Genomic DNA, 13,718 nt, shown 5'->3' on the forward strand with positions numbered 1-13,718 from the left:
GAGTGTTGGGTCTTTTGGGTGCTTGGATAAGATGTGTTTGTCAAGTTGATCTGGGTTGCCTCCATGTTGGTCTTTGGCATGTTGGTAGAGTATGGAGGACTGTTTTTTGTTGTCATATTGTCTCAGATGTTCATTTAGTCATTCCACAATGCTCCTAGATGTCTCCCCTATGTATGTCATGTTCATGTCTTTACAAGCACCTTCCATGCATCTTATGCTGTAAACTACATGTGCATATGACAGCTTTATTAACATTACTATCCCATTTCCACCACTGTTCTTATATATAGAGAGATGTATATTTTATGTCTTATCTTTTACTTGTTTCAGTCATTAGACTGCGGCCATGCAGGAGCACTGCCTTGAATATTTAGTTGAACGAAACAACCCCAGTACTTAATAATTCCAGCACCAATATGCATGCTACACATTTTGCAAATCAATGCAGAATAGATGGCTAGCTTTTCAGATCACCAGAACATCATGTTTAGCCCAATACTCCAACACTGATTTCAGCTGTATAGAACTCTGCATTATACTCCCTTCTGTTGGATTACTATGTGGTGTGATAACCAAGTCCACTAGAAGAGCTTTGTGTGATATGCACAGTTGTCAATGAATCCATATATTGCACTACATGCATACATACATACATACATACATACACAACATACATACATACATATAGAGTGATTGTATGTTGTCAACTTAATGTGACAGCCCCATAAAAGGGAAGAATGTTACTGTTATTTAGCCCTAGGAAACACCATCTCCTGCTGGACTTGACACATTTCCTGTGTCCTTATGTTTTCAAAGTGGAGACAAGCACTTCCACCCAACAAAGCCAGCATCCAGAGACTAGTTTTGAGAGTCATTGCTCATCATCAGTCTGGAGTTACATGACCTGCTAGCTGTCGATGCTTATTCGCCTTTGAAAACATACATTTCAAGTAAAATACATTCACTGATTCTTGAAAATGGAAATACTATATTTCTAAATCTCTCAGAGAGATTTATGCTGGGTAGAGGTGCTTCTCTTCACTTTGAAAACATAAGGACACAGGAAATGTGTCAAGTCCAACAAGAAACGGTGTTTCCTAGGGCTATATAACAGTAGCATTCTTCCCTTTTATGGGACTGTCACATTAAGGTGACAATATACTATCACTTTATCATGCTGCTACTGCATAAATCTTTCTGAGAGATTTAAAAATGTATTATACATACGTACATACATACACACACATACATACATACATACATACATACATATAGATCAAGTGAAACCACTTCATCTATTCCTTCAACACCAACGCAACATTGAAAATACTTCCAAAATACTGCCTAGATTTACCTGGGATTATACTTAAGGACCTTATACCTTCATGGAAATATGGACCAACCTCCATACACAAGAAGATGAGCCGTGAACTTTATTCTCTTGTCTATTGTTTTACTCCTTATACTCTTCTATCTATATTCCTTTATAAACTGTGAATTCCCTGTCTAGAACTTTCATACATACTCACCTTATCTCTGATGATGGAGTACCCAGTGTATGGCGATGCTAATCTATCACTTGAGATATCTCAGGAACAGTTGTAAGACATCCAATAATTAATTAATTAACTATTTAATTGATTAATTAAATATTCAATTGCTTAATTACTTCTAATTCACCTTACTCTAATTAAATATTCTAAATGACTTGAGATACTCGTCCTGCCTTGGTTTTTGTTGTCTTTTTTCCTCTAATATATACCTGCTAACTTGGAAGCCTGCTATGGATCCCTAGCTCCAGCCGCAACTGTGAGCTTGGAACGTAACGGATGACTGATTATAGCACTTACATGGCGTACCTATTCATTAGATCAACAGTGAACTAAATCCCTGATATTCTTTCTCTCTCTCTCTCTCTCTGTCTCTCTCTCTCTCTCTCTGTCTCTCTCTGTCTCTCTCTCTCTGTCTCTCTCTCTCTATGTATATATAAATATATATATATATATTTATATAGGTAATTAAGATTCAATTGAATTAGGTACTTAAGTCGAAGCACCAAGTCAGTCTGGTATTATACGCACAGCTCAAAGTAGGGTGAATAAAAACCAAATAAGTAACAGGATTTCAAGTAGTAATGCAATATGACCATTTCAAGTGCCTCCATTTAATTGAACAATGCAATCATTACATCAATTTTAAATACAGCGCTATCTTCAGCTGCACAAATACGGAATTTCAACAGACAAGATATATATGTGTGTGTGTGTGTGTGTGTGTGTGTGTATATATGTATATATAAAATCCCTTTTTGCATGTATCTGTATGCATTATTTTTTATACTATTACACCTACTTATATCAGTACACACTTTTTCTTGAACGTTATTATTTAATTATGTCTAGGTATTATCGTTATCTAATTATCCTGTTTGTGATTCATTACCTTCAATTAGTAGATAGTATGTATATCCTTCCAGGTATTGCATATGTAAGTGGTCTGAGTGGTCTTTATAGAGACAACCTAATTAGTTAATTAATTAAGTGAAGGTGATGTATTGATTCTACATAATAATCACCTTCCTTTTAATGTTTAAAATTGATCCATATATACTTTTTACCTTACTAGGTTATGATATCAATTTTTCTGAAATTTAAAACAATTCTTATACAACACAATAATGTTGTTTATAAACGTTCTCCCACTTAGACCCTAATATTTTTTCTGAATCCCATTATAGCATCTTAAGTTTCATAATGTCTGCCCCTTTAACTGGTAACAACATCATGAATTAATGTCAGCCCTACCCCAACCCCGTTTATAGATATTTACTTCTATCTAATTGACTCTTTTCTAAAGTTTTGTTTCTTTTTCTTGTGGGTGGGTGGGTGGTGGGGGGCATCTTTGAAAAAAATTATGACCAATAGCCAGCCATGAGCTGTCAACTCCCTTTTGCTCTTTATCCTAGTCTCAGATTTTAGTTGAATGATAAAAAAATAGATAATATTTGGAAATGAATTATAACCCTATGACCTCCCTCCCACTGTGTTCCATGCCACTCTATAAATAAATTGTAGTCTGTTCTCTTAGCTATTCCTGCTACAATAGCCACAACATGAATTTCTTCTATCCTCTTGCTCTGTCAAAATATTTAAGAAAAATTATATTAATGCATCTTGTCTGTTGAAATTCCATATCTGTGCAGCTGAAGATAGTGGTGCATTCAAAATTGATGTAATGATTGTATTGTTCAATTAAATGGAGCTGCTTGAAATGGTCGTACTGCATTACTACTTGAAATTCTGTTACTTATTTTGATTTTATATATTTATATATATAATGCATGTATGTATATATATAAATAATATAATATAATATAATATACATACAACTGTGTAGTAAGTAGCTTGCTTACCAACCACATGGCTCCGGGTTCAGTCCAACTGCATAGCACCTTGGCAAGTGTCTTCTACTATAGCCTTGGGCCGATCAAAGCCTTGTAAGTGAATTTGGTAGACGGAAACTGAGAAGAAGCCCGTCGTATATATATATATATATATATATATATATATATATATATATATAGCGGCTTCCTGGCTTGCCAGTCCCCAGTCAAACTGTCCAACCCATGCCAGCATGGAAAATGGACGTTAAACGATGATGATGATGATGATATGTGTGTGTGTGTGTATGTTTGTGTGTCTGTGTTTGTCCCCACAACATCGCTTGGCAACCGATGCTGGTGTGTTTACGTCACCGTAACTTAGAGGTTCGGCAAAAGTGACCGATAGAATAAGTACTTGGCTTACAAAGAATAAGTCCTGGGGTCGATTTGCTCGACTGAAGGTGGTGCTCCAGCATGACCGCAGCCAAATGACTGAAACAAGTAAAGGAATATATATGTGTGTGTGTGTGTATGTGTAAATATATACGCACTCACTCGCGCGTGTGTATGTAGACACACATACACACACGTTTGTATGACGGAATCTCCTGTCGATGACGCTGTATAAGTGCACAGACATCAAAATGCATGTGTTGTACACAAAAGCCAGTGTGTGCTGCACGGGGTGGGACCGTCCCTACTGCCCCATCCCTAGCTACGTTAGTGGCTGTACATGAGCTGACCCTCTACTCCATAAAAATCGACGTTGCCTGGACAGGTGCACTGTGTACAACACGTCGGGTGTCGGAGTGACCGCAGAGAGACGTGAAATGAAGTGTTTCGCACAAGAACACAATGCACCAGCCGGTCCAGGAACTGAAACCATGATCACGCGATCGTGTGTGCAACACCCTAACCACAAGGCCACATGTGTATGTGTGTGTGTGTGTGTGCGTGTGTATACATTGTTGTTGGCACTCCATCGCTTACGACGTTGAGGATTCCAGTTGATCCAATCAACAGAACAGCCTGCTCATGAATTTAACGTGCAAGTGGCTGAGTATTCCCACAGACACGTGTACCCTTAACGTAGTTCTCGGGGAGATTCAGCGTGACACAGATTGTAACAAACTGGCCCTTAGAATTACAGGCACAACAGAAACAGGAAGTAAGAGTGAGAGAAAGTTGTGGTGGAAGAGTACAGAAGGGTTCGGCACCATCCCCTGCCGGAGCCTCGTGGAGCTTTAGATGTTTTCGCTCAATAAACACTCACAACGTCCGGTCTGAGAATCGAAACCGCGATCGTATGACCACAAGTCCGCTGCCCTAACCACTGAGCCATTGCGCTTCCACATGTGTGCATACATACATACACACACACATATACATACTTACATACCTAGTATACGAAGAGATCCTCTACTATGTGTAATTAAGTGTGAGAAGAAAGTAGTAAAGTTTTTTTTCTGTTTTGTTTCCCAAAGTAAACCAAACCTATAAAGCTTGTATATCAATGAAGATTGTGTGTATAAGAAATGTCGCGTAGTAACGCGCGACACTTGATCCTTTAAACTATCCTCGTCGCCAGACGTTGCATGACCGGTGTAGATCAAAGCAGCTGAATGTGGTTTCTAAGTTGTCAGGAAACAAACAAACATGCAACTATGGACAGAGTCCTGCCTATGTAAACAATATTTTATAATTGCTTATAACCCACGCTGATTCGTGGCCGAGTGTTGAGTGTATATGTGTGTGCGTATGTTTGGGTGCTTTCAGAAACAATGTAATTAATTATTTTTTAATACATTCATACGCACGTATATACATATATACACATACATACATACATACATACATTCATACATACATACGTACGTACTTATATACATACATATATATATCTATATATCTATCTATCTTTATATATATATATATATATATATATATATATATATATATATATACACTTACACACATACATACATACGCAAACATACGTACGTACATATATACAAGAATATATATATATATATATATACGTGAGAAAGTTGGTATATATATATATATATATATATATATATATATATATGTACACACACATACATAGATACATAATAGCATAATAGTACATTCAGACAGTACATACATACATACATACAAACATACATACATACATACATGTGTGCGTGCATGCATGCATAAACCTATCAAAGTATGATATAAACTTCCTCGTCACCGAAAACCCAGTTATAGTAGTCACTCCGAGCTTACATTCTCTGGCAATAAATAATTCCATTAAACACTTTAAATACTTCATGACAACGTCATCGTGTTAAAACACAACTTGGCTTAACAAAGCTTTTAGGACAAAAAGAAAAGAAAAGAAAGAAAGAAAGGAACAAGAGAACGAGTATTAACAAGAACAAAACTATTAAAATCCCCTTTCACAATTTAACCCCTATTGAGTTTTTCTAAAAACCCCCGAGACACCACCACATCACGTCCGTCGCACTCACCAAAGATAGATAGGCGAAGAAAAGAAGAAAGAAAAGAAAAGAGACAGGCAGACAGGATGCAAATGATGTTGTCACCTGTCAAAGCCACATCAGATACCAATGACGATGCGCTTAATACTTTTGTCGGAATAGGTAAACTTTCTTAGGATTTCTTTCTAAAAATGCTTCATTTCCGATATATTTCTTGTAAATTTTGTTTCATCTTCAGCATTATTATATTATAATTATAATCATGTTTAATTTTTTTGTTTGTTTGTATTTGTGAAAAGTTACCTGTTTTTTTCTTTTAGAATATATTCATTATTTTGTCTATTAATTTTGTTTTTCTGTAATCTACGATGTTTCCAACGCGATGTTTTGAGTTTTTGATTTCTTTGGTGAGAGACTTGTGTTTAATGCAAAGAAAAAAATATATATATAGATATATTCGACTCTGCTTTGGTGATTTTTTTGTTTTTTACTTATAATAGTTTTCATGTTGTCTTCTTTGCCCTCTCTTTCTTTTTCTCACAAGCGCTCGCGTAAACACACAAACGCACACACACTCAATCTACGTGCGCCCACACACGCGTACACACATCTATGTGTGTGTGTATATATTTATCATATATGTGCGTGTGTATGTAAGTACATATGTATATGTATGCATGTATGTATGTACATAATACATACATACATGCATACGTACGAACATACGTACGTACATACGTACATATGCATGCCTATGTACATATATACATGCGTGCCATACATGATACACACTCATACACCAACACAAAATATATTCATGTTTATGCATATGTATGTATGTTTGTATGTATGTATTTATTATCTGTCTATCTATCTATCTATCTATCTATCTATCTATCTATCTATCTATCTATCTATCTATCTATCAATCACTATATGTGTGTGTATGCATATATCTATCTGTATATATATATATATATATATATATATATAAATAAAAGTTAGATTAGGCCAGTTGTAACTTAGAATGTGCTTCTCTTCAGATTTGTTTTTACAGACGATATATGTATGTGTGTGTGTGTGTGTGCGTGTGTGTGTGTGTGCGTGTGTGTGTGTCTGTCTGTTTGTGTATGTGTCTGTCTGTCTGTATATATGTGTGTGTGTATATGCATACATACACACACACATATATAGATAAATTAGTAGATAGATATGTAGATAGGTTGGTTGACAGACAGACAGACAGATAGATAGATAGATAGATAGATAGATAGATAGATAGATAGATAGATAGATGGATTGACAGATGGATAGATAGATAAACAGGCAGATAGGTAGGTTAGGAGGTAGGTATGTAGGTAGGTAGGTAGGTTGGTAGATAGGTAGATGGATCGAACTCAATAGACATAGCAACATTACGTCATAATTACTTTACCTCAACTGGTCTAGCTCTCTTTAATACCATACCAAAATACGTCAAAATGGAAACGGATCTCATACAATTCAAATGCTCACTGGATAAATTTCTTCAAAAAATCCCGGTCCAACTTCCTACACCCAGATATGTCTCCAACAATAATAACTTTTTGCTAGAGTGGGCCATGGTGCTCCATATATGACTAAAAGACTTCACCAGGTGGTGCTATTGAGTTAGACATGGTCTGGGTCTATACTGGCCGAAACCTATCAAAGTTTATATATATATATATATATATATATATATATATATACACACAGATAGATAGATAGATAGATAGATAGATAAACAGAGATAGATAGATAAACAGAGATAGATAGATAGATAGATAAACAGAGATAGATAGATAAGTTTCTTTATTAACCACACAGGGCTGAACACAGAGGGGACAAAATACAATGTAGAGCTTTTCTTTTCAAAAAAGAAAAAAGGAGAAAAATAAAATTCCGATCAAAAGGGATCGTAAGAAAAAAAACAAACAAAAAAAACGATCAAAAGGGATTGTGTATCACAGAAAATATTTAAAATGTGAAAAACATGATTAAGTTTATCCGTGGAAAGAAAAGCCTACGGAAAAGACCACGGTAACCTCAGGCAGGGAGGGAATAAACACATGAGTGCAAAGTGCTCTCTCTCTTTCTTTTCGATTTACAGGATCATGCTCAAAGTGGTTTCATCACTTGCATGCATCATCTTTGCTACATTCACCCACCTTTTATTGAAACTTTCATGAGACAAAATTTGCCTCTCTATTCTCACCTTCCTTTTCAAGTGGTACTTGTAAAAGTTGATGAGCGATTGGCCAGAGAGATAAGTGTTTGTCTCTAATCCTTTCGCTTGAGTCCACCACACACATTCTTTCACCAGGGCCACCAGTACGATGACAACTTACTTGCCTTCCCGGTTGAGGGAAGGTGGCAGAGCAATTTTCATGATAGACTTGACCAACAGGTGAACTTGTCCCACATGAGACAGCAGCCGTTCGGCATAAGCCCACAGATCCGAAATGGTTGGACACTGCATGAGTATGTGCAGAATGGTTTCGTCGCTCTGACCGCATCTCGGGCAAGTCGGTCCGGTGTGTCTTGAACCGTGCCTGTAGATCTTATCCCGAACAGGTAATGCTTCTCAATAGCACTGCCAGGCCAGCAATCTTTGGTGGTTGTCCATAGGTCCCGGCCCGAAAGTTGTCCTGAACAGGCTGGTCAGGTGTTCCTCATCGACACTCAGATTCTGCCTGAGAATGTCGTCACACCTCCCCTCCACTAATTCTCTATAGAACAGAACACCTTTGTGGAGTTGAAGTCTCACAAGTTTGGTCCTGGACGGCAGAGTTGCTTTAGAGCAAGGCAGCACTCGTGGTGCTATTTGCCTAGCCTTGGTCTCTTTTTGATCCATGACTGCAGTTTGACCAAAGAGATGAGCTGCGGGAAAGCGCGCTGCTCAAACAGCCACCACACCTGTTAGATAGGTAGATAGACAGATAGACAGATAGACAGATAGACAGATAGGTAGATAGATAGATAAACAGATAGACAGACAGGTAGATAGATAGATAAATAGATAGATAGATAAATAGATAGATAGAAAGATAGATAGATAGATATAGATAGATAGATAGATAGATAGATAGATAGATAGATAGATAGATAGATAGATAGATAGACAGCTAGACGGATAGACAGATAGATAGATAGATACATATCCATACATTAGAACTCCCTACATATCACATCTTTACAATTTCACTATTTCTCCCATCTTTACCTCTTCTGCTTGTCTGTAAATTTATCGAGCCTATACATGTTGTACATGTATACATGCGCATTGCATGTGTGTGTGTAAGTAGACACAAATGTGCATGTGTATGTGTGTGTGTAAATATAGATATATGAATATATATATAGATAGATACATATGAATAAATGAATATATATATATATATATATATATATATATATATATATATATATATATATCACGGTGGTGCACCAGCATGATCGCAACCACTCGGCTGAAACCCATAAATAAATAAATATAAATAAATTAAGATATATATAAATAAATCAACATATATATATAAATAAATAAATATGCATATATAAATAAATCAATATGTATAAATGTGTGTGTGTGTGTGTGTTTGGGTTTGTGTGCAGGTGTGGCTGTGTGGTAAGATGTTTGCTTCCCATCCACATTGTCTTAGGTTCAATCCCACTGCATGGAGCATAGTGCAAGTGTGTTCTACTATAGCCCTGGGTTGACTGAAGCCTTGTGAGAGGAGTTGGTAGATGGAAACTGAAACAAGCCTGTCATATATATATATATATATATATGGGAGAATATACAAAAAATAACAACAGACGAGGACAGGTGGTGTAAATAACAAAAGTATATATTAGTATGACGCTCGGGAATACGGAAAGTCTTTGACGTTTCGAGCTACGCTCTTCAACAGAAAGAATACGGAGACAAGGAGAAAAACACGGAGAAAAAAAATTGAATAGTGTTCAGTCAACGGTCATATATATATATATATATATGTATGTATATGTATATATATATATGTGTGTGTGTGTGTTTCTTTGAGTCTGTATTTGTCCCCCACCACTGCCTGGCAACTGGTGTTGGTGTGTTTACATCCCTGTAACTTAGCAGTTCAGCAAAAGAGACTGACAGAATAAGTACTGGGCTTTAAAAAGTATGAATGGGGTTGATTAATTTGACTAAATATTCTTTGAGGTAGTGCTCCAGCATGGCTGCAGTGAAATGACTGAAACGAGTAAAAGATAAAAGATTTATATATCATCAGAGTTTCTACAGCTGGATGCCCTTCCTAACGCCAACCACTCCGAGAGTGTAGTGGGTGCTCTTATATATATATATATATACTGTTGATAAATTAAAGTAGAATTAAGATTCAGTTGAATTAGGTACCTGAATTGAGGCACCTTGTTAGGTCTGAGTATTAAGTGAATATCAGACTCAGTGAATACGATGCTGTTGCAGTGTATTCAGAGAATAAGACCCAGCTGAGTGTAGAAATCCACTCTTAGCTATTCAGACGTGTACTTTATATTAAAAATAGTGTCTGCAATATTTACGAAGCGTAGATTCCAGGATAGAGGAATAAAATACCAGTGAGTAACAACTGACACCTTATCTCTTTGTTACTCACTTGTATGTATATATATATATATGTATATTACTCATGTATATCATCATCATCATCATCATCATCGTTTAACGTCTGCTTTCCATGCTAGCATGGGTTGGACGATTTGACTGAGGACTGGTGAAACCGGATGGCTACACCAGGCTCCAATCTGATTTGGCAGAGTTTCTACAGCTGGATGCCCTTCCTAACGCCAACCACTCCGAGAGTGTAGTGGGTGCTTTTACGTGCCACTGGCACGAAGGCCAGTCAGGCGGTACTGGCAACGGCCACGCTGAAAATGGTGTATTTTATGTGCCACCCTAATCAACTGTTCTCTCCCACAAAAAATTAAGACTTTTTCCCTTCGTAAGAAATAACATTTTGATGTTTTGTTGATTGACATACTAACATAACAGCAAATGACAGGACATTTGTCAAGGTATGAATGATATGTTCTATTTCTTGATGTAACTCAATCTATCATTCACCTAATGAAAGTTAAACATTGAATATTTAAGAAAGTCCAATGACATGAATGTCAGTTGAAAAATATCGTCACTGGTATTGAAAGGGTTAAGTATTATGGTGACAGTAGTCACCTTGTATATATTCTGTCAGGAGAGCAATGACCAGAGAACAACAACAGCAGCAGCAGCAACAACAACAACAACAACAGCGATGACTAGATTAGACTAGATCTCCGACTTGGATGGATTTTGGCCTTGATAAGTGTGCTAGAGCAACTTTTGTGAGAGGTAAGCTCAGGCAAACAGCTTCCATTAAATTAGAAATCGATGCTACCACCAAGGAACTCGATCCACAAGAAAATTATAAACTACTGGGAATAAGCGAAGCAGATGTTATACATTATGCTACTATGGAAGCAAAAATAAGAAAGGAATACTACAGGAGAATGAAACACGTACTGAAGACTGGATTCAACTTGAAACCTCACATTGAAGCTTTTAACACCATTGCGCTTCCATAATCCAGTACAGTTTTAATATCATTAACTGGAATCCTATGGAGCTCCAATGCCTGGACAGGAAGACAAGAAAATTATTGGCATCTAAGAACATGCACCACCCAAAGGAAGATGTTGACTACCTACTAGAAACAGTGGAAGAATAGGAATGATGCAATTAGAATTATGCTATAAGACTTCCACCATAAGAAGAACAGGTATTTATCTAGTATAGAAGGAATGGATGCTGTAGTTTGTGTTTGAACATAAAAGCAGCAAAATGTTGCATTCTCTTGTCAAAGAAGCTTATAAATTCACAAGGAAACATGGCATTAACTCTGAATTAGATGCAGAAGCTGAAACCATTGCTACGAAGCAAGTAAAGCAAATCAAGCAGACTGCAAAAAAGAATGGACAGAAACACATTGAGGAGTGGTGGAGCCAGAAGCCCCTGCATAGACAATATATTCTTCAAGGTTCAAATGCTGATGTAGACCAAGCATCAACCTATCAGTGGCTGAGAAGTTCAGGATTGAAAGCAGATACTAAAGGTTTCATACTGGTTGTGCAAAATCAAACTTTAAACTACCAGGCTAATGTTCTTCAAAATGGTACAGGCCCTGAATATAAATTCTGCAACACATTTGATGAAATGCTAGATCATCTCGTTTCAAGATGTCCTATACTGATACCACATAAATACAAAAATCACCATGATAGGGTTGGACAGTATTTACATTGGAAGATATGTAAATACTACAAAATTGGCACTGTTGCTTACTGGTATGAACATCATCCTGAGCCAGTCGGTGAAGATAAAAATGTCACCATCTTCTGAGATGACAGAACGATCAAGGCTAATCAACCAGAAATAATTATTAAAGACAGGAAAGATAATACTTGTGGACTCACATATGTAAGTTCCCACTGATAAAAATATATCTGTAAAGGAACTTGACAAACTTTGTAAATATAAAGGCCTGGAAATTGAAATACAAATAACAACATAAGAACACACTACTGCACATGCCCAAGGTACACAGATTTGGAACTAGGCCAGCTATTTTGAGTGTAGTTGGGTGGGGAAGTTGATTACATTGACCCCCATTGTGTCAATGGTACTTGTTTTATTGACCCTGATAGAACGAAAGGTAAAGTTGACCTTGGTGGAATTTAAATTCAGAGTGTAAAGAGATGGAAGAAATGTTGTTAAGTACTTTGTCTGGTGTGCTAATGGTCCTGTCAGCTTGTGGCCTGATTCATGAGAAAAACAATGAATTCAATTGTTATGTGATGAATTTAATGCATTAAAATAAAGAAACAGAATGATAAATGTATTAATTAGCATTCGGTTAAAATTAAGTGTGTTTATTTTATCAATGCTATTTACTTTGATTATTGTGATCTGTTTAATCAAAAGTATATTAGATTTTGGAAGTATTCCAAGTATTGGATCAATCTTAAACTAATGTTACCAAATAAATTACATTTTAATGTTAGATGAAAAATAAAGAAAAAAAAAAGTAGTAGAAATGTTTTAAAAGAGTTAAATAAAAAGAAATTATGTCAATTACTTTGTGATAAAGGAATTTAATAGTTTGTGTGAAGTCCAATACAAAAATATTTATTTATTGTTAACAAAAAAAAAAGCTGTTGCTGCAATAAGAACAGGAAAGAGATAGATATTCACTTTAAGTCAATCAGTTTGTGTGCATCCGTGCAGTGTGGCAAAACACTCTGATGACAGGGAAGAGATATCTACAGCAAGTTAATCAGTTCATTTGTGTCCATGAGAGATGTGTGCACCAGTAATGAAGCTGAACAGTTATAGGGATTGAATTCTGTCGCTGATATTGAGTGGCATAAGCTCCTGTAACCATTGATATTCATTGTGTTTTGACAATTGACCAGCGATATGGTGCCAAAGACAAAATTGTTAATCATCATCATAATCATCATCATCGATTAACTTCCGCTTTCCATGCTAGCATGGGTTGGACGATTTGACTGAGGACTGGTGAGACCAGATAGCTGCACCAGGCTCCAATCTGATTTGGCAGAGTTTCTACAGCTGGAAGCCCTTCTTAACGCCAACCACTCTGTGAGTGTAGTGGATGCTTTTACCTGCCGCCGGCATGAAGGCCAGTCACACGGTACTGGCAACGGCCACGCTCGAAATGGTGTATTTTACGTACCACCTGCACAGGAGCCAGTCCAGCAGCACTAATGATACTTCAATATGTTATTCACAT

The 13,718-nt window shown here is 36.6% G+C and overlaps 2 protein-coding genes across 4 annotated transcripts in view; one reads left to right on the plus strand and one right to left on the minus strand.

Annotated features, from left to right (window-relative positions):
• Nucleotides 1–7,453, minus strand: part of LOC106870606 (short-chain dehydrogenase/reductase 3) — a 93,035-nt gene extending 85,582 nt beyond the window's left edge. The window contains exon 1 of the mRNA XM_089365491.1: nt 7,304–7,453. Within this exon, the coding sequence (XP_089221617.1) occupies nt 7,304–7,366 (63 nt within the window). The 5' untranslated portion in view covers nt 7,367–7,453. The remainder of the gene's footprint in view (nt 1–7,303) is intronic.
• LOC106870605 (centrosomal protein of 104 kDa) overlaps nt 5,630–13,718 on the plus strand; it is a 298,564-nt gene continuing 290,475 nt past the window's right edge. Inside the window, exon 1 of one of the 3 annotated variants that reach the window (XM_052973736.2) lies at nt 5,630–6,030. The gene's annotated coding sequence lies outside the window, so the exon portion shown is untranslated. The remainder of the gene's footprint in view (nt 6,031–13,718) is intronic. The other 2 variants (XM_052973738.2, XR_016244818.1) reach the window with 2 other exon arrangements.

This window comes from Octopus bimaculoides, chromosome Z (genome assembly GCF_046866305.1).
Source record: "Octopus bimaculoides isolate indiv1 chromosome Z, ASM4686630v1, whole genome shotgun sequence".
NCBI lineage: Eukaryota > Metazoa > Mollusca > Cephalopoda > Octopoda > Octopodidae > Octopus > Octopus bimaculoides.